This window comes from Mirounga leonina, unplaced genomic scaffold (genome assembly GCF_011800145.1).
Source record: "Mirounga leonina isolate KUSES-001 unplaced genomic scaffold, KU_Mleo_1.0 Mir_125, whole genome shotgun sequence".
Lineage (NCBI taxonomy): Eukaryota > Metazoa > Chordata > Mammalia > Carnivora > Phocidae > Mirounga > Mirounga leonina.
In genome coordinates, this window is record NW_023270305.1 from 70,667,538 (window position 1) to 70,692,373 (window position 24,836).

General features: G+C 39.0%; 2 protein-coding genes across 4 annotated transcripts in view; one reads left to right on the forward strand and one right to left on the reverse strand.

Moving 5' to 3' along the window:
• Positions 1-2,368: 2,368 nt before the first annotated feature.
• On the reverse strand, positions 2,369-15,300 carry TXNDC9 (thioredoxin domain containing 9). 2 transcript variants are annotated; one of them, XM_035001765.1, is made up of 5 exons: positions 15,129-15,300; positions 12,593-12,811; positions 9,056-9,174; positions 5,629-5,883; positions 2,369-3,125 (listed from the first exon to the last, which is right to left on the reverse strand). In XM_035001765.1, the coding sequence occupies exons 2-5, from the start codon at positions 12,779-12,781 to the stop codon at positions 3,008-3,010; spliced, it is 681 nt and encodes a 226-aa protein (XP_034857656.1). In that variant the 5' UTR covers positions 12,782-12,811; positions 15,129-15,300; the 3' UTR covers positions 2,369-3,007. The 2 variants fall into 2 exon arrangements, with proteins under 2 accessions (XP_034857656.1, XP_034857657.1); XM_035001766.1 differs by lacking the exon at positions 15,129-15,300 and adding an exon at positions 14,579-14,598.
• A 1,140-nt stretch (positions 15,301-16,440) lies between these two features.
• The window catches only part of EIF5B (eukaryotic translation initiation factor 5B), a 96,407-nt gene continuing 88,011 nt past the window's right edge, over positions 16,441-24,836 (forward strand). The window contains exon 1 of one of the 2 annotated variants that reach the window (XM_035001776.1): positions 16,441-16,679. In XM_035001776.1, coding sequence (XP_034857667.1) covers positions 16,645-16,679 — 35 coding nt within the window. In that variant the 5' untranslated portion in view covers positions 16,441-16,644. The remainder of the gene's footprint in view (positions 16,680-24,836) is intronic. The other variant, XM_035001778.1, reaches the window with a different exon arrangement.

Sequence of the window (24,836 nt, forward strand, 5' to 3'; positions counted from 1 at the left end):
TCACTGATATGAGGAATTTTTTTTTTTTTTAAGATTTTATTTATTTATCAGAGAGAGAGAGATAGAGGCAGGCAGAGGGAGAAGCAGGCTGCTCGCTCAGCAAGGAGCCCGATGTAGGACTCGATCCCAGGACCCTGGGATCATGACCTGAGCTGAAGGCAGACGCTTAACCGACTGAGCCACCCAGGCATCCCGATATGAGGAATTCTTAATCTCAGGAAACAAACTGAGGGTTGCTGTAGTGGTGGGGGGTCGGAGGGATGGGGTGGCTGGGTGATAGACACTGGGAGTGTATGTGCTATGGTGAGTGCTGTGAATTGTGCAAGACAGTTGAATCACAGATCTGTACCTCTGAAACAATATTGTATGTTAAAAAAAAAAGATAGCAGGAGGAGAAGAATGAAGGTGGCAAAACTGGAGGGAGAGACAAACCATGAGAGACGATGGACTCTGAAAAACAAACTGGGGGTTCTAGAGGGGAGGGCGGTGGGAGAATGGGTTAGCCTGGTGATGGATATTAAAGAGGGCACGTTCTGCATGGAGCACTGGGTGTTATACGCAATGAATCATGGAACACTACATCAAAAACTAATGATGTAATGTATGGTGATTAACATAATAAAAAAATAAAATACTTTCTTTGTTCTCTATTTGTTGAAATATTATCATACCTTTACCTCCAGCATAGTTTCTTTAGTTTTTTTTTTTTAAGATTTTATTTATTTATTTAAGAGAGAGACAGCGAGAGAGGGAACACAAGCAGGGGGAGTGGGAGAGGGAGAAGCAGGCTTCCCGCGGAGCAGGTAGCCCAATGCGAGGCTCTATCCCAGGACCCTGGGATCATGACCTGAGCCGAAGGCAGACGCTTAAGCGACTGAGCCACTCAGGCGCCCCTCTTTCAGTTTTTTAAAAAATTTGTAATAGCTGCTTGGAAGGTTTTTTCTGCTTCCAACATCTGGGTCCACTCAAAGCCAGTTTCTTTCTACTGTTTTGAAATCCCCTTATTTTTGGGACACACTTTTATTTCTCCATACACCTGGGTAGGTTTAGGTAATATAGCAGTTTAGATAACATAGCAGCTCTGCATACTCATCCTCCCCTCTTGCCAGGGCTTTTTAGTGACTCAGCTGGACTATTTAAGTCCATTTACCCTGTACTGCACAGCTTCTGATGCTCTTCTGCAGAGGGTACAGACGGAGTATGTACCATCACTCTGACTTCTCCCTCCAACCCCAAGGACAGTTTTAGGAAGGCTTTTATGGTTTCTTTCCCCAATCTCCTTGTAAGGGTTTTAGTTTGTCTGCCTCCATTGTTATCACACTGTAATTAACATCCACTAATTGTTGGTGGACCTATTATTTTGGACAATGCACTGGGACACAAATGGCTACACAGTTTGATCCAATTAAATCCAGGTCCTTGTAGTCTCTTTGAGGCTTGTTCTAGACCTAGGACTACTCTAAGCTGCCTATCATTCTGTGTTAGACTTACCACTGGTTTTCCCTTCTGCTTATTGCTATTATGGAGTTACCAGTCTCCTCTTGTCTGTCTCTACTCCCACTCTAAATTTCCTTTGTCTATGGCAGCACCCTTAGGCTTGAACTTAGAGGATCATATAGAAGCTGTTTTTATGGCTTGCTACTGCCTCAGAGTTGGGGATGGGGAGAGTAGCCTGTTTTTCTAGGAGTGATACCTGTGGTCTATAAATAGAGCAGTGGATGATAACTCCTGGTCTTGCTTGCCTTTCCTTGCATGGAACCTCCACTTATAAGCTGGGGCAATAGTGATTAGAAAATAGTATTCTTGGTCTGCCATTCCTGGGGTAGCTCTTCAGTGCTCTAAGTGGTGACTGGGTAGAGGAAGGAAGGTCCAGACATCTTTGCTACTGTTACCTGAAATAGAGCTTCTGTGACATAGAGCTTGGGGGATAGAAGCAGGTAGAATGAGAAATGCTAGCAGTCTGTTCATCCTAGGGAGAAATTGTAGGCTGAAATTGGGAGCTAGGGGGAGAAATGGTGTGGGGTCATGGCTCAAATACCAGAGACTTGCTATTCTTACCAAGCTTTAGTATTTTCTTGAATAAATGTTTCTGTAATAAATGTTTTTATTTGCTATATGGTTTTATGACAATTCCCAAGACTTTAAAAAATATACATATATATTTACCAGTTATGGTTGTTTTCACCAAGGAGTCTGCAGATCATGTTGCCATTCCAGTTGTGCTTCCTGATCATTTATTTTTGAGAGAGAGCATGAAGGAGGGGAGAGGGCACAGATGGAGAAGATCTTAAGCAGAGTCTCCACTGAGAAATGGCTGGATCCCAGGACCCTGAGATCATGACCTGAGCCGAAATCAAGAGTCACAGACTTAACCGACGGAGCCACCCAGGTGCCCCGTCCTGATTATTTTTTAATGCATGTCTTAAAATACAAGCAATCAGAATCCTTTAAATAAGGCAGTATGCTCAAAACCTGAAAAAGCTTTCTGCTGCCATCAGCTGATTCATCATCAACACACAGCCTACAGAATAAATAGGCAGTTCTTTAATAGCTAAATATATTCCAGAAGTAAAGAGTGTTTATAATTCATTTACAAGTGAGTGTGTTACACCAGTAAATGTTGTTTGACCTGCTGTATAAAGTAAATAATGCTATGTAAGAATTAGTCCTGGAATAGTTTGCTGAATTCCTATTTCCAATCCAGTAGATTAAAAACACAACTGTTAATGATATAAAGACGTAGGAATCATATTGTGATAAAATCAACCTCAAAAATAGAGAATCCAGACCCTTGCTGGATAATTTAAGAACTCAGAAGTTTTCCTCAACTTAAACATGAGTGCCACACAAAACTGAAGATGTCTTTCAATGCGATGAAACTGTACAAAACTCTAGAACATGACCATTAGATGACCAATGTATAAAAACCAACGGGATTTAGAAAACACATCTAATTCTGAAGTAAGCAGAAATAAAAAGACAATTTACAAAGAATTATAACTAATTTCTAATCATCATCAGAGTCTGAATCATATTTCTTCCCTCGGATAGTTTTCTTTTCCAGCTTTGTGAAGTTTGTTCCAAATTTCTTCTGGCTCTGAAATGGTGGCTCCATTAAATTTCCACTAAAAATAGAGCAAATTTGAAAAGCATTTACTGTTTATGATTTAGCACAGTTGGTATGTTAACCTGCACAAAAATCTCTTTTCTTCCTAACCTATGGAATAGTTTTCTTTAAGATGCTGGTGTCAAGGAAGACCTATATTATTCATACTGATGGTTAAGAGTTTTAAACCCTATTTTGTATTACTAAATGTTTTTGATCCATGTTTTATTTTCTTACCATTAATTACTAACATTTCACAAGACGTACCAACAGATTTTCTGACTGAAAAGCACAGAAGGAAATAAAAGTTTTTCCACCTGTTTTGGATCTGCTGAACTTGGATTAGATCCTTTTCACTATAAGAATGACACAGGAAAATGATTTTTTACAGCTTGTTATGGCTGGTATGATCCTGTTTCACATCTTTTAATGTTTAGACAAACATCAATAAAACTCATGGAATTCATTATCATTAACCTGGAATTGGCATGAAATTTTTCAATGATGCTTAAATAACAGACATTTTCTTCTTTCAAAAATATCTAGGAAGATTCCTGGCACCTAGATTCTGGTTTTGAAATATCATTTGGAGGGGGAGACGAACCATGAGAGACTACGGACTCTGAGAAACAAACTGAGGGTTCTAGAGGGGAGGGGGGTGGGGGGATGGGTTAGCCTGGTGATGGGTATTAAAGAGGGCACGTACTGCATGGAGCACTGGGTGTTATACGGAAACAATGAATCATGGAACACTACATCAAAAACTAATGATGTAATGTATGGTGATTAAGATAACATAATAAAAAAAAAAGAAATATGTGCCACTGAGAGGAACCACAGTGCCTTGGAGAAATAGTCAATTCTAGGGAGAATCCCTCTAAGACCTCTTATTTGCACCAGAAAGAATGTGCTTAAATAACTATTGGGATGTGTGAAAAGGACATAGAAGCCTGCATGAGAGGGACTCTACTGGTCAAATCTGGGGCAATTTGGGCTTCAAAATAAATATTAGTAGCGAACTATAAGCCACTGGATAAGATAAGCCATTGCCCATTCTAATAAAAATAAATGAAAAAGTAAATTAGTGTGAGATATGGAAAAGTTCTTCTTAAATCACCATTTGGCTTGGTAGGCAACTTGTTAACCAGTGCTCAGTTACCACCACCAGAAATGAGATGAAACATCCTATACCTCCTGCAGTGCTACACTGAGAAGAATACAATATCACTTCTATCATGTACCTGTGAGAAAATGCATAGTCAAAACCTAATCCTGAAACATTAGACAAACCCAAACTGAGGGATGCTCTACAAAATAACTAGCTTGTACTCTTCAAAAATGTCCATGTATTGCAAAATAAGACAAGTTGTCACAGATTAATGGAAACTAAAAATACATAGTAACTACATGAAACATTTTAGTATGTAGGACATTATTGGGACAGTGGTAGAATCTGAGTAAGGTCTGTAAATTATTTAACATTTCCTGTCTTAATCATTGTACTATGGTTACACAGAAAAAGCCCTCATTTTGGAAAATACACAAGGAAATATTTAGGAGTAAAGGAACAATACATCTTCAACTTCCACTCAAATGGTTTTGAAAATAAAATGTATGCATTCAGAAAAAGCATGACAAAGCAAACGTAAGATGTTTAAAATTGAGAGATATGGGCAAAAGATAAATGAAAATTCTTTGTATTAGTTTCCAACTTGTTTAAAGTTTGAAATAATTTCAAAATACATTTAATAAATATTAATATTCTATTTATTATTAAGAAAGTAAAACCTAAAACTCCAAAGTCAATTCCTACAATGTAGGGACAATTTAGGCATGTGTAGGGGAGATTCAGAGAAAAAGGGACAGGGAAAAGAGAACTTTCTACTTATTGAAAAGCACTATGCCTATAGAATGATAATAATTTTATCTGTTAATTTTCCAAATCAAAAACAGGCATAGAAGGCAAGATGATAGGTTCTGATTTATGGAATCAGATAAACTATTTGGCAAAGTGAAGAAGGAGATGAATGAAAAATGGAAGTTGGATTTTAGATTGTTTTCAAATTGAGACTATCTCCACAATAATTTAAGATGATCACAGAAATGAGATTATACATTTTATCATATTCCAGAAGACAGGAATAGCTACATTAAAAAATCTGATGTTCAAAAAAAAGTCATCATCAATTTGAATAATCTGGTTTAAATCAGGGAAGAGTCAATTCTGAAATGTCATTTTGGGTTTCCAGACTAATAGAAAATTAGATTCAATAGGATTTGTCAGGATGAAAACTTTTATAGTTAGGTGTACTCCAAGACTCAATTTTATCTGTACCTCTGATTTTGTTGTAAGATCATGCTAATAATGTACACTTTAATATGTTTTTCATTTGTGAAATATTTTCTACATCTCAGCCAGAAGATCTTACTTAGCTCCATAAAATGAATGTTAACATAAAAAAACTTCTCTAAAAATATCAACTGGATATGACATTAAAATCAATGGTTTTGCTAAAAATTACCTGTAACTGAGAATATCGGAACAACCCAGCCTCCATTCTAAAGTTTCTGTGGTGAAGTCATCTGTATTTCCTAGGTCAGTAAATCCAACAACATAATCTTGTGTTTTTCCATCTTTTACCAGTGCTAGTGTGGGAATGACTTTGATACGCAGTCTCTCACAAAGGAAAGGTGCTTTTTCCACATTCAGCTTCAGAAATTTGGTCTCAAGATGTTTCTTGGACAATATCACCAAATGTCGGTCTAATATTTTACACCTATAAATAAAAGCATATGGAAAAATCAAAAGCTAAAACAGATTTTTCATTTTAAAAATAAGTATCATAAAGGTACATTTAATTTGAAGTTCTTCTGCTTGAGTCTCGTAATTTGGCAGCCAGCCTATGCTGGTGTCGATGACCTCATTTCATTTCATAGGTTAGTTAACTGATACGAGAGGCAGAAAATCATCCAGGATTCTAGAAAGTCAGATGTGCCCTAATGATACTTACGGAAAACAAGATACTAAATATACACTTTCAGTCACAAGTAGTTCATGAAGTTGTCATGTTCACGGTAAGAACAAAAAACTGTCATTTCTCTTATGTTTCCTGGTGTCTCATACACAGAGCTTGAAGGGTAATAAATTTGACTTGACAGAACTCAGAAGATACTTTTTAGAATTAGAAATGTACACACAGTGCCATATTTAGAAGTCATTAAGACTGAATGGTGTCACTGAGAAGGAACCTTCTAACTGCAACTAATCATTAAGAAGCATAGGGTCAGGGCTATAACTATGGTCATATGGTTGTAAAGAAATGAAAAATACCAGTAGTAACTTTTATTAAGCCACTTTCTATTGAAAAGAAAAATGGAAATGACATTTTCTGAAAGTTAAAAGGTATTTTAAAGTGGTCGATCCTTTAGTGTTCCTGAAACAGACTACTGTAATAATCTTTTTGAGCAGTTCTTAATCACAGGTGTTCATTAAAGTCAGCTTTTAAAATATATGGATGAACCAAAATTCTCTGGGAGTGGAGCTGGGAAACATGCAGGTGCTTCTCATGCTCTGTAAAGTTTGATAACTACTGCTTTAGATGATAAAGACACCAAATGTTTCATAGTTGTTACTAGTAGGCTTTCTGCATACTTCTTGGTGTAGTTATTCCTGAATTAAGACTGGGTCCAGCAAGTTCCTAGTAACCTTGATGCCTCATCATTATACCTCTGAATGCATCTTTTCATGTATCGCCCATGTAGTATAGCAATGAGATTGTAGTGAAAAATGGTAGGAGAGAACAAGTTAATAAATGGTTCCTGAATGAAACTCTAAAACAAATGATAAATGAACCATTATATGAGAAATATGTTCTTGAAAACTTGTAGGTAAGTCAACTCCATGGTTTTACTGGAGTTATATGGAACCTATTTTAAGTAAATCTATGATTGTACCATTTGTTAATTCATTTTTTTAAAAACCTAGAAGCAGCAGTCACAGTGTAGTTAAAACAGCTTAGGCTTAAATCCTGGGTTCGAATCCTCTTCTGTCATTTAGTAGGTCAGTGACATTAGATGAGTCACTTAATCTCTCCAAGTCTTGGTCTCCATGCATGAAGCATTGGAATTATACCTACCTATCTACCTCAAAGGGTCATTGTGAATGTTCCAGGATTTTATATATGAAATATCCAGTCTACTATGCACCAGGAACTCTGATATCTATTGGATCTACCAATAAAATTTTCTAATGATTTGTTTTTCCTTTTTTTCTATTTTTTAAGCAATCTCTATACCCAACATGGGGCTAAACTCAAGACCCTGAGATCAGAAGTCAGATGTTTTACCAGCTAAGCCAACCAGGCACCTCTTGATTTTTCATTTTTGCTTGAAGATAAGTACTCCTGGTGTTGCACCATTTATACAACCATCAAATATATTTACTGAGCACCTACTATGTGTCAGTCATTGCTGCTCTAGGGGTAGGAACTTGGGAGCATGGTGAGCCACGATACAGGCAAACTCTCTGCTTTCTCAAAACAATCTACTGGCTGGGCAAAAACATCTAATAAACATCAAATGATATCAACCTTAGAGACTCATATGATATTAATGTATCACCTCATCATGTATGTCAAAGGTTGGCAACTGGAGAAATAAATATGTGCCAGTGGGAGAGGACAGAGTACCACGGTGACAGAGGGTTTCTCTGATACCCTTTCTTTTCTAAACCCTTCCCACACTTTCCCTTACAGGGGATTTCACCATCTCAACATTTTCATTTTTATTACCTTAATCAGTAAGTCTGAGGCAATCAATCCCTGTAAGATCTGAATTAACAACTAAGTTACTGGGTGGTGAGTTTAAGACAAGGGCGGAGCAGGCTGTGCAAATGGCAGAAGAGGGCAGGGCTGAGACAGCAGTGAATGATGGAGACTCTACACTGGAGTGTGTGTCTGAGGGAGGTGGCTGCTATTCAGTATTAGCAAACTGCCTTCCTACAGAATTCTAGGTCTGCTATTAGGTTATTTGATTTTTTTAAACATCTGAAATCTGGGTTTTTAAAAAAATTGTTATCTCTCAATTTTTAAAAGTTGGCAACTAATCAAATCTGGGGGTTAAAAGAAAGGCTTAAGTTAAGATATAACTTTTTTTTTAAAGATTTTATTTATTTATTTGACAGAGAGTGAGAAAGCACAGCAGGGGAGCAGCAGGCAGAGGGAGAGGGAGAAGCAGGCTCCCCACCGAGCAGGGAGCCCGATGCGGGGCTTGATCCCAGGACCCTGGGATCATGACCCGAGCTGAAGGCAGCTGCTTAACCGACTGAGCCACCCAGGCGCCCCAAGATATAACCTTTTCTAGGGGTATTTTCATTTTACAAGGACTCTGCCTCTGTAGAGAGGTTTGCAGATCTGGGCTTTCCAAAAGAAATCACCTTCCTCTCCTTCCAGCCAAGCCTGGCACTCCCAATGATGCTTCTAGTCAAAGGCTTGGTCAAACCATTGTCTCCCCATGAGTTGCTGGCTGAGAAGGAGTGAGTGAATTCAAAGCTAGTGTTCAAGGTGTTGGCCCCCACTCCCAACATTGTGTCTATGTCATAATAGTATCAAAAAAAGGAGAAATAATTCTTGTTGTGTTGAAAAAAAAAATTTACATGTACATGTCTTAGATGTTTTTAAAGTTATCTAATGAAAACATAATTCAGAAAATGGCCAGTTCTATGGAAATAATCTCGATTTTTAATAATATTCATTTATACTTTTTTATGTAACAGGTTTTTAAGTTTAATCTTCAGAATAACAATTGTTTAACTTTAACAGAGACTTCTACAGAAATACAAAGACACAACTTAGAAGTAGTTCCTCTAATTTTTAAATTTTCCTATTATGTTAGCATATCTCTACTCAAAGATCTCATCATTTTAAACAAGTCACTGATGGAAACAGTTACCTGAATGTGGAGTCACTGTAGAAATGGCAAACCACTTTTTTACTCTCTTTGACTTCTTGAAAAAAGTCTCTCTCACTAGGGATTTCTCTGTATTCCCCATGTCCTTTTGAAAGCCATTCCTAATTTGGAGAAAAGGGAAATATTACACACTTGAAATATCTTTCAGTACCACTTTACATTTTGTGTCTAAATCGCTATAACATTCTGTAATGAAGTTGATTTTATCTTGTAGAGAAATCAATTCCTCTTAGTGATTTATTTTCCTAGGTCTCTCGTGTCAGTGCAAACACAGTCTGTGGGCAGGGACTATCTTTCAGCACAATTTGTGTTTAAGACAATCATCTGTCTTGGTAACTTCACACATACGTTTTCTCACATCTTTAAAAATAAAAAATTTAGACTCCAGAAACTTAAAATGTAAATATCCATTTAATTTCTCTGCATTCAAACTACTAAAATCAGAAGCATTAGGTCCAAGTTAATGCAAAGCTTTGAAAAATAATGCTCATGAGATAAAGCTACTTGGTCTTTGTAGGGAGGGGAAAAGGAGGGGTGGTTACTGCAGCTCTGCAGCTCTGCAGCTCAAGAGCCCTGTTTGCTCAGAGAGGCAGGAACTGCTTCTATCCTGGTCACCAATGGGTAGTATCCTAGGAAGAAAAAAATCACATGATGTCCAGAAATAATACAGATACCACCAGTCATCTAATCCAACTTCTCAACCAATATATCAACCCTTATCAACCGTGCCTGACAGACCTTTCAGTTTCTCAAGCTTCCTGCTACAGGACAGGTTCATTGTCTCAACTGGAAGCTTGCTTCCTTTTTCAGGCAGCTGGTTTTGATAAAAAGGAACATTGGGCTTACAGGCAGAAGGCATGGGCTTGAATAATTGTTCTACCACTTATTAGGCTAAGAATTCTAATAACCTTCCTGAATCTCCATTTCCTCATTTGTAAAGTGGAAATCACAAAGCACAACTCTCTCACTGAGTTGTGAAAGTAAGACTATCAACATGAAAATATCTACAATAATGTCTGGCAAAGGTGCTTAAAAAGAAGGTGCATGTATACTCTAATTTTTTGAAAGGTCTTCCCACACTGAACTGCAATATATCTGTAACTTTGGTCTGTGGATCTCAGCTTGGACCTAAGATTAGAGAGAAAAGTTCTAATGTCTTTCACACGTCAGCCCTTCAGATACCCTATCTCACCTGTATCCTTTCTTCTCTACCTCTCCCTTCATTTTCTTTTGGCTATTTCTCATATGAAATGATCTCTATACTTCTTACTTTCTGATTATCCTCCTCTCAACAGAGACTAATTCCTCCTCATCCTTTTAAAAAGTGGCAGAAGTCTGAATGCAGCCCTCCAGAAGTGGTCCACCGAGAAAGGGGCAGGAGTGCCATCTCCTTTCTTCCTCTGGACTTAAGCTAACACAGACTGTATTAATAGTTTTCATATCCATTTCACATTGGCTTATGCTGAGCTGACGCTCACAGGAGGTGTTTTCTCCTTATGTGACATTTCTTTGGTCAAACTTCTACAAACAATTTAAACTCTCAAATACAGTTCCTTAATGGCATGTAACATTTCATGGCTTTTCTTGACTCACCATTAACATTGCCGTTAAAAAAGAATATTTGTTTTTTAAAAAGCTTTTTGTTATTAATTCTCATATGTTTAACCAACAGGTGGAAGACCTGAACCTTTCCAAACTCCTAAGAGTGAGGCAAGCCTATTCTGAACCTCCACCAACACATGGCATCTCTCCCGACACTCAGCACACCCCTGTGCTCTTAGTACAGTTTCTTTCAGAGTTCATGCTCCACAGGGCCTCTGCTGAATGGAATCAAGCAGGATGGGCAGAGATAACAGTGCAGGCTGAACCTACCAAAGGCCTGGCAGTGGGGCAACATCTAGCTCTCACTTAGTGGTTATCACCCAAGCCTTTGGATGAGCTCTTCCTATTTCTCACCTGTCCTTCTGCTTATTATTATTACGTAAGTCCTATGTCACTAGCTGTCATTAACAGGAAGAGGGTACTCGGCTGACTGAGGAATATTGATTCGCATCAGCCTATTAAGTGCTTATGTCACTGCATATACTGATTTCCTGATACCTAAACAGATCAGTAAATCAAAATTACTATGCAATCTATACTACTCTTTCAAAAAGAGTATATATAAAAACCATTAAAGCTTCTTTTCTACTTCCTTAAACATTTTAATAAAAGAGATCTATTACAATGCAGTGAAAACTCTAAAATAAGATCCTCTCAGTTATTCTATGACAAATTCATTTTAAATTGATTTGCATATTAAAAAAATCCCTAAAGGCTGCAGGACTCAGGTTTTTAATGATAAGTATTCAGTTTATTGTTTTAACTGCTGAGTTTCATTTAAGCCATTATGCATGTTCCTTACTGCAAATCAGGTAGATTCAGTCTTTCTATAAAAACATCCCCCCCAAAAAATAAAATAAAATAAAAATAAAAAAAAATAAAAACATCCCAGTTATGACAACTTTTTTAGTTGAACTATTAGCAATTAGTAGTGTTACTTAACTGTGATTGTGAAACAGGAGTTTGTAGCAGAATCTCATCATACATTACCTTAGATAATTATTAGCATTATAATTTTAAAAAGTCTCCTGGCTTCAAAACCATACACACACACACACACACACACACACACACACACACTGTATTTTAGAAAACCCAGGCTATAAAAATAGAAACTCAGTCACGTTATAAAAGATTCTTTCCTTTTTGTAGCAATTCTTATAAACACTGAGAGTATAAACATTATGAAAGAGATGCTACAGCAGCACAAACAAAACTCCCTGTTTCTTTAGAAAAGTTAAAGCACATGTTTTATTCACAGCCAACTGAAGAGGAACCAGAATTGATAATAATCTATTTCAATTTGACAAAAAGCAATGAAAAAATTTTTAATCAAAATTAAATTTGCAGGACTTATCCCAATTGGTTTTGATCAGAGTCTATGAGTCTGTTCCACACTTCACACTCTAAGAGACCAACAAGGATAGAGCTGTGGCCACCCTTCTTTGTGACCCAGCATGCATTCCTTTGAATAAACAAGCCATGTAATTGTTACATTGGAAATGCCTGAAATAATTTCTTCAGTGTAAACTGCCTTACAGCTCTCACCTAACTTACACTGATCACAGCTAAAGTATAATCGGCTTTACAATCACATAAAAGGGAAATCATGGACTCCCAGTGCTCTTCCTAGTCCCCTCCCTCCTCAACCAACAAATCTGAGCTCAAAAAATGATCTTGGGCACATGTTTCTTTTACTTGACTGTGGATTAACATACTGAGCAGGCTAGTTTTTAATGTATCTTTAAAACTAATTTTTTTCCCCAGCAAATTTTTAACAGTGATAGTACTCTGCAGTAAAAAACAAAAACAACCCTAAAAATAAGGACTGAAATAAAACTACTTCAGCACGTGTATATATAAGTTGTTAGGAGCATACTGTTAAAGTAATTTCAGAAAGCAGGGCAGAGAGGTTACTTGTTTCTGCTGTTGAGATTTCCTTAGAGCCTCAAGTCTCTTTTCTTTGAGACGTTCCAATTCCTCCTCATCCATCTGATCCAGTTTCTGAATTTCAGAATCCAAATGTTCTTCTACTAGTTTGGTAGTCTGAAGCAACTGATTTTCCAGGACTTTTGAAAACATGTCAACAGATGCATTAGCTTCCATTCTTCTAAATGGTATAGTTCAGCCTTGGTGCTAGGGAGACAGATGGAAAGTTGGGGGGAAAAAAAAGGCAAGTAAAGTTTCCTATCTCATTTACAAAAATTCTATCAACTGTATAATTTTTCCTCCACAAAGCGTTCTGCTGACAACCAAGCATTTCATGTTACCTTTAAGAATTTTTACTTAAATGTTTTATTATTTTAGAGAGGGAGAGGGAAGGGGAGGAGGGTGAGAGGGAGAATTTTAAGCAGGCTCCACACTCAGTAAGGAGCCCGATTTGGGGCTAGATCTCACAACCCTGAGATCATGACCTGAGCTGAAATCAAGAAACTGACTGAGCCACCCAAACGCCCCTTACTGAAATGTTTTAAAACTGAATTTTCCATAGGTTATAGTCAGACCACTCAAAGATTACTTAGAGCAAGGTTTAGGTGCTTCTGATTTAGTTTGTGTTTCATTACAATAGAACAAAGAGGAGTCTTCAAGACCACAGAGAAATGGGTAGTTGGAGTTCTACCTAATGACATATATTAACAGTGTTTCTTTTTTTAAACCAGAAGAAAAATAAAGCAGAAATGACTGAATAATAGTGAAGTTTAACTGTAGTGAGGTTTTACATACATCTACAAAACAAATTTTGCTTCAATACAGAAAAGAGTTGAGCCAAAAATATATTTTTCAAAGTTTCTACTAAATGATTTTCATTTAACTCCTGAGAAAGTGCTTTACAGTTTATGTAAAGAACAGTGCCTGGTGTTCCCTAAACTTTAGTTTTCACTGCTGTTCTCTATGACCTAACAAAATCTATAATGCTACAAAGACTGATACTGGTATGGATCTACTGACACCGTTCTTAACTTTGATGTAAAACAATACCACTCCAAATGTTAAAAATACTGATCCTTTATGTAACACAGGAGTTTAAAAACAGAATCTAATTCAGATAAAACGAAGCTCTTTTCAGTTACACATTTTATAAGATGTAGTATTTTCTGTCAGAAACAATCAGATGGAAATTTTATGTATTACTACAGAAATATAATTTATAATTTGCTTATGAAAGCAAGAAGCTGTTGCATTCAAGTAACTACGACACAGTTGCAACCACTACTGAAGAACCTTAAAAAAAAACCTTAATAAACCGTGAACTCACTGACCCAATTACTGACATATAGCCTGGCCCACACAAACCCTCTACAACTGTTGAACTGAAAAGAAGTAGTCTTCTTGCAAACTTCACTTTTGATTCTTTTTTCTTCACAGGAAAAGCAGTTGAAATGCACTGATTTCATCTTTGTATCCCCAGAGCTAGCAGTGCTTGGAACACAGCAAGTGCTCAAAATATATTTGTTAATTTTGGGACGCCTGGGTGGCTGAGTCGGTTAAGTGTCTGCCTTTGGCTCAGGTCATGATCCCAGGGTCCTGGGATCCAGTCCCACATCTGGCTCACTGCTCAGCGTGGAGCCTGCTTCTCCCTCTGCCCCAGCACTCTCTCTCTCTGACAAATAAAAAAAAATCTTTAAAAAAAAATTTGTAATTTTGAATGAACATATGCCTACTTTCTGTTCAAATTATCCTTAAGTTTCAAAAGTATTTGAGTTTAAAAAACCAAATTGTAAGCTCCTCATAAATGCTATACATTTTCAAGGAATTGTATTTCAAATATGATAAAATAATTTCACACTTCCTACCTCCAAAGAAAAATGTCAGTGAGACTGTTTCCCTTAGGGTTGGAGCCGGATGAGGCAGAAAACTGGTTACTGAGACACTGACTTACATGTCAGAACCTGTTCTTCTTACCAGAGGTATAGTGGATGCTGATCCCTGGAGTTTTATGAGATAAACTCAATTTAATTCTGGGATAACTGGGAACAGAAACGAATAACAAGAGCTGTTCTGGAGACAGGTGGTGGTGGTCACCGCATTCACAAAGGGGAGAGGAGATGGTGTAGCGATCCCGATAACTTTTCATTCTTCAAACCACAAACCTGATTCTTCCTCTTTACAGTTCATCGGGAACAGTGGGAAGGGGCTTGTCCTCAAATTACCTAACCGCTTCCTTGACTCCCTTACATGCACCCGCCAAAACAACCCGAACTGCGCTCGAGGTACCTTCCGAAAAGCTTCCTCGCCACTCCCTGAGCCCATAGGGACCGACCAAGGCGGAGTTCAGGTGGCCCCGTGGGCAACAACCCCCGGAGCGCATGCGCCGAAGCCGCCACCGCCTCACTGACACCGACGTCTGGGCCGCGCCCCTCCCCCGCCCTGGCCGGATGTTGAGTGGTGAAGTGAAGTGTTCATCAGCACCGGGAGGCGGTGGCCTATTTTTTCACACCATCCTCTGCCTCACCTGAGCTCTCGGTGACACCTAAGAAGTGAAGAACTAACTGCTCCAGAAAGGCAGTCCACTCTGGCTTCACCGTCGCAGCAGCTGCCGGTGACTGCGAACCCGCCGTCACTTCCGCCACCCCTTTGGCAGCGGCCCTCACGCGATACAACCTGCGACGCCCGAGGAAGTGGGGCGGGGCGGAGGGCGTGCGTTCGGTGAGCGCTTCTGCGCCTGCGCAGCTCCCATCCTCCACCCGAGATTTCCGACTCTCAGCCTCGTTCTGGATAAACGGCCAACGGGGGAGGGAGCAAAGTATGCTGGAGGTTGTAGTTTATCAGTGCTCAGCCTGGCCGAGTCGGACTTCCTTAGGCTCCGAGCCTAAGTACACGTAATGTTACATCAGAAACGAAAGATAGCTACGATCTTGCTCTGGAGTGACACTCCAACTTCGCTTCCATCGTGTTTAATGAACACATTTTTTTTTTTTAAGTTGAGGTATAACTTACACAGCATGATTAGTTTTTACATACTTAACACCCGTAGTATCACTGTCCGGATCCAGATATTAAACATGTTTACCACCCTAGTAGGTTGGTTCCCTTTGGACTTCCCTAACACAAATTCTTAGATCTTGCTCTCACTTTGAATGTAAAGATTAATTTCTATTTCGGGGAACTAAGGGATGTGTCCTTGTTTTGTTCATGGTAATTATTATTATTTTTTTTAAAGATTTTTTATTTATTTATTTGAGAGAGAGAGAGAACGAGAGAGAGCACATGAGAGGGGGGAGGGTCAGAGGGAGAAGCGACTCCCCGCTGAACAGGGAGCCCGATGCGGGACTCGATCCAGGGACTCCAGGATCATGACCAGAGCCGAAGGCAGTCACTTAACCAACTGAGCCACCTAGGCGCCACATGGTAATTATTTTTTAGAGACTGAACAGACTTCATAATTCATGGACGTTACTGAGAGTCCCAATTTGTCCTAGATTTATTACCTAGAGTGCCTATCACTGGTTCATTGTGTTTCTTTACTGAACTGCGTGCGGCTGAGAATACAAAGACACAGAGGTGGAAGGAAAGCCCAAGGCTTACCTCTGAGCCGAGCTCCAAAACTCCAAGTTTGCGTTCTCCCCAGAGACGGAGCTGACAAGGGGAATTTTCAGCCTCATTGTCTGTCTCAGGGTTCTAGAACCAGGAAACCCCGCTGTTATCCTTGCGCGGCGGACGCTTGCGGAAAGGGGGCGCTCGGGCTCCCGCCTGGCCGGCTGGTCAACTGGAGACGCTCTACCCGAAGCGCAGCTCTCGATGAGCCGCGCCCTGCGTCCCCACGCCGAGGCGGCGGGGCGATGCGCTTGCGCACTGAGAGCTCACACCATATGTGCCCTGTCCCAGTGCGCGGGTCTGTGGAGAGCCGGGTGCGAGAGGCGGCAGTGCGAGGGGAGCCGAGCCGAAAAGAGACCAAAGTCGGCTGGGGGACAGTGGGTCTGTGAGAGACCGAATAGAGGGGCTGGGGCTACGAGCGCCGCTGACACACGATGGGGAAGAAGCAGAAAAACAAGAGCGAAGACAGGTACCCAGTGACTGGGTCCGCACGGTGGCGTCGGGCGCAGCTCAGTGGTTCGCGCGGGTTTCGCCGGCGCGGGGTGGACCGGGGGTGAGGCTCGCGCCCGGCACCACGAGGCACCGGGCCTGGGTCCAGAATGGGCGGCCTGGGGCCAAGACCCCAGTTCCGGGCGGGCGCGGAGGGCCTCGGCGGCGGGCGGGTTCTTCCAGTCGAGGCTTGGTCCCGCCGCTACCCCTCGCCCGGCCTGGGAAGAGGGATCTCTTGCCTGAGGAGCGGGGCAGTGGTTTTGGGGTTCCCTGCCCTACGGGGAGGGACTCGCGTGGCTTCGCTGGGTCGGGGACAGCCTGGCCAGAGTGGCCCCGGCCAGCGTGAGAGTTGTTTTTGTGGCGCTCTTATTGGCGGGGGTCAGGAAGAGTTCTTTCAGTGCCTTTGTACCTGTGAATACTTGAAGAGAGAGGGGAGTTCGAATGAGAGTGTACCTACAGCTCGGTTTTTTAAACTCAGAGCCGCTCAGGTGAGTTGGAGTTACAGGGAGGTGTTTAATAGGTAACCCCCTCTTAACCTCATTTAATTTGGTTACAGTTCCCAATTATTTAAGGTCTGGTTGTCCAGACTCCGTGCTTTTCGCTTTCCTTCTTCCGGCCCGTCTTTTGGTGATTTCTTTGCTCTTTAGCACCTCCCCTTAAGAAAGGAGGAGGAGACGAAACCAACCAACCAGGGTCTCCCCTTTCTAACCACTTGAAAGGCTTTTGGGGGGAAGGAGTGTACGGGTGTATGTGGAGTTACGTACCCCGAGATTTTTGCAACATTTCCGTATGTCACATTCTATTGAATCCTCTTACTTTTCTCATTCAAAGTTTACTTCCTGGGAGTGAACATCTGTTACATTTCACCTTTGTAAACCACTCACCAAACTTAGTTCAAATACTAGGGGAGAGTAAGGTAAATTAAAAAAACAAAACAAAACAAAAACCAAAAGCAACAACCTCTGATAGTTCATTTTGACTTAAAATGGGTACCAGGTCTTGAAGTTAAAGTAAGATTACGAATTATAATTCCTGGATTGTTTGCTCACCTGACACCACTGATGAGTGGAATTAAAAGACACCAAGGTGAGTCTTGTATTTCAGCTACAAATCTATTGGAAGAAGTTAATTGGCTTGCAGACTAGAACTTGTTAATCAGACCAGGTTAATGAGAGAAAATAAGCAGACTTCTGGGTGACTTAGTGGGACAAAAATTTCTCTGCTTTTGGCAGGATGCTTTGACACATAGGATACATTTTTATTCCAACCGTGTACAAAAAGTAGATGAGTATAATAAAGCTTTGTATACTAATTAGCGGGTTTCAACCGTGGTTATCACATGACCATTCGTGTCTGTTCACCTGCTAAGATATTTTAAAGCCATCTCAATCTTCATGTGTTAATCCTTCAGGTGTATCTGAAAGACAAATACTTGAGGGAAAAAGCAACTGCAGATACATCAAGCCTAAGGAATATTAAGAAGGATTTCTTTTTTTTTTTTTTTAGAGATTTTATTTTTATTTATTTGAGAGAGAGAGAATGAGAGAGAGAGAACACCTGAGAGGGGATAGGGTCAGAGGCAGAAGCAGACTCCCTGCCGAGCAGGAAGCCCGATGCGGGACTCGATCCAGGGACTCCAGGATCATGACCTGAGCCGAAGGCAGTCGCTTAACCAACTGAGCCACCCAGGCGCCCCAAAGGATTTCTTAAATATTATTGACTATCCACTCAGTTTTCTAATTTCATTGTCTTATTTTTAAAAAAAAACATTTTTTTTTTTTTGCACTTGGTTGGTTTGGTTCAGGATTACGGAAGTCCCGTTCTTTAGATTTAAAAAAAAAAAAATACATGTATACGTTATACTTACGTCTTTTGCTTTCTAAGCTCTTTCATAATGGAATAAAGCTGTTCAGAGGGGAGATACTTACTCTTGTTTATTTTTAGAAAAAAGTGAGTGTTTCTTACTGATTCATAAAGATTTTGGTGAGTGATGTAAAGTGCAAACACTGGAGCCTGTTGTTAAATGATTGTTTTAATAGTATAGAAAGAATGCTACTACTGGTTTTTTACCCCCGCAGACTAATCTGTGGTCTTACATTTTGGCTCATTTTTTTTTTAAGATTTTATTTATTTATTTATTTATTTATTTATTTGACAGAGAGAGACACACCCAGAGAGGGAACACAAGCAGGGGGAGCGGGAGAGGGAGAAGCAGGCTTCCCGCGGAGTAGGGAGCCCGTTTCGGGGCTCGATCCCAGGATCCTGGGATCATGACCTGAGCCGAAGGCAGCTTAACGACTGAGCCACCCAGGCGCCCCATATTTTGGCTCATTTTGAAGGGAAAGTGGTAGCAATGTAATTGAAAACTTATTTTCTCATATGCCAATGTCAAGTTTTTTTTTTTTTTTTTTTTCAAGTGCTTCATGGACTCCTTTGCTTGAATGCCTTTCAGATAATGTCTAAGAAATCCCAGGGTTTTGCATAGGTCTGCCTTTGACTGGAACTACTTGGCCTTTTTACTTTGGCATTCTTTGTGAGATGTTTTGGAAGGTAGGAGGACAGGGAAGATATTTGGGGGTGAGGAGTGAGGAGGGTAGCAGGGAAGTTCCACTACTTGTGAATTAGTTTGCTTTGACCTTCTTTATATTTAAATACAATTTCTTCAAGGATTTTTTACATATTTGTAAAAGAAACAAAAACATACACTGGGAAGAAAGTCTAGAAAGAGAGCCCTATTTTAGGATTAATATTCTTGTTTGTGTAAAATGAGATATTTATCTGGTTTTATTCTCTTGTATAAAGATCCCCACTTGTAAAGATTGTACATTCATCCCACCACCCCTTCCCTTTCAAGCTATGCTAAGCTGAACGTGTTTCTGGCCAGGTAGAACTGGGTGAGAAATTAGCAGCTGCTTATTAGTTATCAAGATACAGGGAATTGAGTCACTTTTCTGGTTGGAAAGAACAAAAAATACTTTATTGTTTTAATCCTTACTTCCTTATATTTAATCCTTATTTTAACTTCTCAGCCACTCAGTGTTCATTTAAAATTAGGTTTTATTTCATCTGAGTATCTGATTTTATTTGGGTATCAAATGCTTTGTTACATCAGTGACTTTTGTTTAAAAACTGAGTTCTCAAATTTTGTTCTCATTCTGAGAAAGAGATTTTTATAAGACATTCAGCAAGTTTTCCTGTCTTTTTTCAGTTGACTGGAGAAACTCTTGATGAGATAAGGGCTAGGATTCAATATCTGTAGGTAATACAAAGTATAAGGTCACAGTCAATTCTCACAGTCATCGGTTTACATAATGGGACCTTATGGGATCTTGTGTGTTCTAGTGATGTCCTACTATTTCTGTTTACACAATATGATTGATCTCTCTCTTTTTTTATTATTATGTTAATCACCATACATTACATCATTAGTTTTTGATGTAGTGTTCCATGATTCATTGTTTGCGTATAACACCCAGTGCTCCATGCAGAACGTGCCCTCCTTAATACCCATCCCCAGGCTAACCCATCCCCCCACCACCCCTCCTCTCTAGAGCCCTCAGTTTGTTTTTCAGAGTCCATTGTCTCTCATGGTTTGTCTCCCCCTCCGATTTCCCCCCCTTCATTCTTCCCCTCCTGCTATCGTCTTTTTTTTTAACCTATAATGTATTAAAACAAACAAACAAACAAACAAAAAAAACATATGTATTATTTGTTTCAGAGGTACAGATCTGTGATTCAACAGTCTTACACAATTCACAGCGCTCACCATAGCACATACCCTCCCCAATGTCTATCACCCAGCCACCCCATCCCTCCCACCCCCACCACTCCAGCAACCCTCAGTTTATTTCCTGAGATTAAGAATTTCTCATATCAGTGAGATCATATGATACATGTCTTTCTCTGATTGACTTATTTTGCTCAGCATGACACCCTCCAGTTCCATCCACGTTGTTGCAAATGGCAAGATTTCATTCCTTTTGATGGCTGCATAATATTCCATTGTATGATTGATGTTCTCTTACTGATGAGTGTAGAGAAGAAAAGGATCTAGGTTATTTCATTTTTCACAGCCTCCAGTTCTTTATTCTGGTCCCTTTTTTGTTTGTTTGATCCCTTAAGTGTGGTAGTTCTATTTTTCAGATTATAAGGAAGTTGGTGTGTCACCTTAATAGGATTAATATCCCCCCCCCCAAAAAAAAACACAAAAGGATACAGAGGGAAGGAAGATAATTATTTCATCTCTCACCATCAACTATCATTGAGGTGGGGATGTCATTCAGGATCTAGAAGGTCTTTCAGGATTCCGTAGAGTTCTAGGGTATGTTCAGCATTAGGTTATTTTTTGCTGTGGTTCTCTCTACCAGCAGTGAACCAGTATAGTGACTCCACTATTCTTTGTTTTAACTCAGATATTGTTCCTATCATTACTGGCAAACTCCCTGGTTTCTTGAGAGTTCTAGCTATTTCTCAGACAGTTGCCTAACCTTTAGATGGTTAGGAGCCTGCCCGGAAGAAGCTCTGAGTGTAGCAGGTAGTCCAGAGCTTTCCAGAGAGGGAGTTGGCCAAGTGGCAAATAGTCTAGCTCAACAAAGGAATTTATTTCTCATTTGTATATACTTGAATTAGTAATAAAAAAACGCCCCTCTGTCTGCATGTATTAGATCAAAAAAGAAAAAAGATGTGTATAATCCAAGAGTTCTCTTGGTTTAGCTTGTTCCTGTACTAATACTTTAGGAAATTAGTATGTGGAGGGAGAAGAGAAGTCCTAGTTTGCCATAAATGAACAAGAAAGCAGATGATAAACTTGTTGTTAGCTTATAGTAACTTTACCTTCTGTAGTGGTGATCTCTGGGGAGCTGATGCAGCTATTTTTGATGTTGCTTGCCCACTAATTGTGCTTTATTCATCTAAGTTTCTTCCATTCTTGCATTTGATCTGTAAGGTGAGCAAAGCATTGTGTAACTGAAGAACTGAGTGTCAGTGGTTAGGGTAGAATAGCAGTTCTCAAACTTTGGTCCTACCACCCCTTTACATTCTTTACTAAGGAACCAAAAAGGTTTTTGTTTTTGTGAGTTATATGGATACTTACTGTATTACAAATTAAAAGTTCTTAAAGTAGTTATTAATTTCAAAATAAAACTAGGGGCTCCTGGCTGGTTCAGTTGGTAGAGCATCCAGCTCTTGATCTTGGGGTTGTAAGTTCAAGCCCCACCTTGGGCAAAGAGTTTACTTAAAATAAATTTAAAAAACTAATAGACATGTTACATATTAACATAAATAGCATTGTTAAGTAATCGTTTATAAAAAATAATGAGAAGACTGATATTATTAAACAGTTTTGCAAACCTCCTTACTGTCTGGCTTAGTAGAAGAGAACTTGATTCTCCTTTGTGCATTCAGTGTTGTAGCAGTATCACATCATGTGACTTCTGGAAAACTCCACTCTACAGTTGTGAGAAGATGAGAATGAAAAAGTCTAATAGCCTCCTAGTATTATTTTGAAAATACTTTTGATCTCTTGAATTAGTTTAGACCCCCTGAACAGGTCTTGGGGACTACTTTGAGCTGATTTAGGGATTCCTAAACTAGATTTGGGTCTTTGTGAGATAATTTCCAAGCTCTTTGTCATTAATGTTTGTCTAACAGATAATAGAAATGCTTAAGAAATACTCAAGGACAACTTAAGACATCTGTGGTTGTGTTCATGCTCTTGATATTTTATCCACTTAAGATTCTCTTTTTCAGGGGCGCCTGGGTGGCTCAGTCGTTAAGCGTCTGCCTTCAGCTCAGGTCATGATCCCAGGCTCCTGGGATCGAGCCCCACATCGGGGTCCCTGCTCAGCGGGAAGCCTGCTGCTCCCTCTCCCACTCCTCCTGCTTGTATTCCCTCTCTCGCTGTCTCTGTCAGATAAATAAATAAAATCTTAAAAAAAAAAAAAGATTCTCTTTTTTAATGTAGTAAGGTGAATTTATCAAGTTCTATTAAAAATCTTTTGGGATTGATTTTAATTGGGAATCCCATTAAGTTTTTAGAATATTTAGTACAGTTGTCATCATTGTGGTATCACATATCATTCAAGATATTGTCTGCTTAATCACTTAATTGCCAAGTGTTGTTTTAGATGCTCAAAATATAGTGGTAAACAAATCACTAATAAGACATACTTCTCTATTTGGCTAATTGTAGATCAGTAAAATTTTATTTTTTTCATTTGAGTCTTTAGAATATTTCTTGTCTGGCTTATTCCTAGGTATCTTATAGTTTGGTTGCTGTTAATATAGTAATTTTTCTTTTTTGCTTAATAAGAAAACTTTTAAGATGGTTATCTTGTGTCCACCTTAGTGAACTCTTACTAGAATAGATGTGTAAAGGGTGAGGACTAAATTGTGATTAGATTATTAGTTTGTGATAATAGGTAAATAGTAAAAAGGGGGAGAGCAGGGAGAAAAAGACATTACAGGAGCATTCAAATGTTTTAGTTAGTGACACCCAAATGACTCCTTTTTCTCTTTCTGATTTATGCCCTGTGACAAATATGAACTGTTGAGAAAGTCCAAAATATACAGGTATTTTGAACGCTTATTAAACAGTATTGAAGTAATCACAGTAACACAGCCTGTCCTAGCAGTAACCACAGTATTTATATAATTTTAATGAAAATACTTAATGTAGAACCAATAACCATGTTGTAATTAATTTGAGAATCTAGGAGGAAGGGAAAAGTATAGAGATTTAAGAAATATAATATATAGAAGAGGAAAGTGGGGTTTAACATAATAATGTGCTTGAAGTTTAGAACCTCTCAGCTATTAAGCCAAATCCAACTCTGGAACCTGTGGCTTTTCACTGTGGTATACTAGTTGATTTAAAAAATGTTGATATTCCAAAATACAGACTTTCCAAAGAAAAATTAATATCTGCATAGGATCTTTACTGGTGAAAGAACTATTAAAGATTAAGAACTCAAACAAGGAGGGAGAATAGAAAAATGACAGCCACTGTCTGTAGGTCAATCAGTGCCAAAATTTCTTTAAAGAATTTCTTTCTCCCTTAACCAATTTAATTATGTAACTGCTTGTCTTTCTGTTTAAAATGAAAGCAATGAAGATAGAATGTTTTAGTCCTTCCCATCAGACATGGTATATAAAATTTCAGATATGTTCTTTCAGAGGAATCTCTATTTTTCACCAGGTAGCAGTTATTTTTTAGAATAATTGGTTATCACTCCTCCTTTTGGTGATAGAAATATACTTTCCACTGAAATATAAAATGTTTGTTTGGCTTTTCTATTTCTGAAACTTTATTCAAACCATAAACTTTAGATACCAGTCCCTAAAAATACAGTTGAGTACTGTTTTAAGTCAAATTTATGTCATTAGGTTTCAGGTACTGAGCTTTGGTGAAGCTAAGAGGTATGACTGATGATATTGTAGTTGGCATTTCTTGTAAGTCTAGAATCATGTTCTAAGATTCTATTATAGGAATATACTACATTTTATTTACCCATTCATCAGTTGATGGACATTGGGGTGGTTCTACTTTTTGGCTGTTATGAATCATACTGCTGTAAAAATACCTATACAGGTTTTTGTGTGGACATATGTTTTCAGTTCTTGGGGTTTATACCTAGGAGTGAAATTGTTGGGTCATAGGGTAATATATAGTTTAACTTCTTCAGAAACTGCCAGGCAGTTTCACTTTTTTCAGGAACTGCTAAAGCTTCTGCTCCATTTTACATTCCAGTCAACAATGTGTATTAGAATTCCAGTTTCTCCACATCTTCATCAACACTTATCATCTGACTTTTTGAATTATAGCCATTCTAGTAGGTATGAAGTGGTGTCTTCCTGGGATTTTAGTTTGCATTCCATGATGGCCTAAGATGTTGAGTATGTCCTCATATGTTTATTGGACGTTTGTATATCTTGTTTGGAGAACTGACTATTCAGATCCTTTGCCTATTTTTGAATTGACTTCTTTATTCTTGAGGAATGACTTCTTTTTTTTTTTTTTTAAAGATTTTATTTATTTATTTGAGAGAGAGAATGAGAGACAGCACGAGAGGGAAGAGGGTCAGAGGGAGAAGCAGACCCCCCACCGACCTTTCTTTTTCTTTCTTTCTGTTTCTTTTCT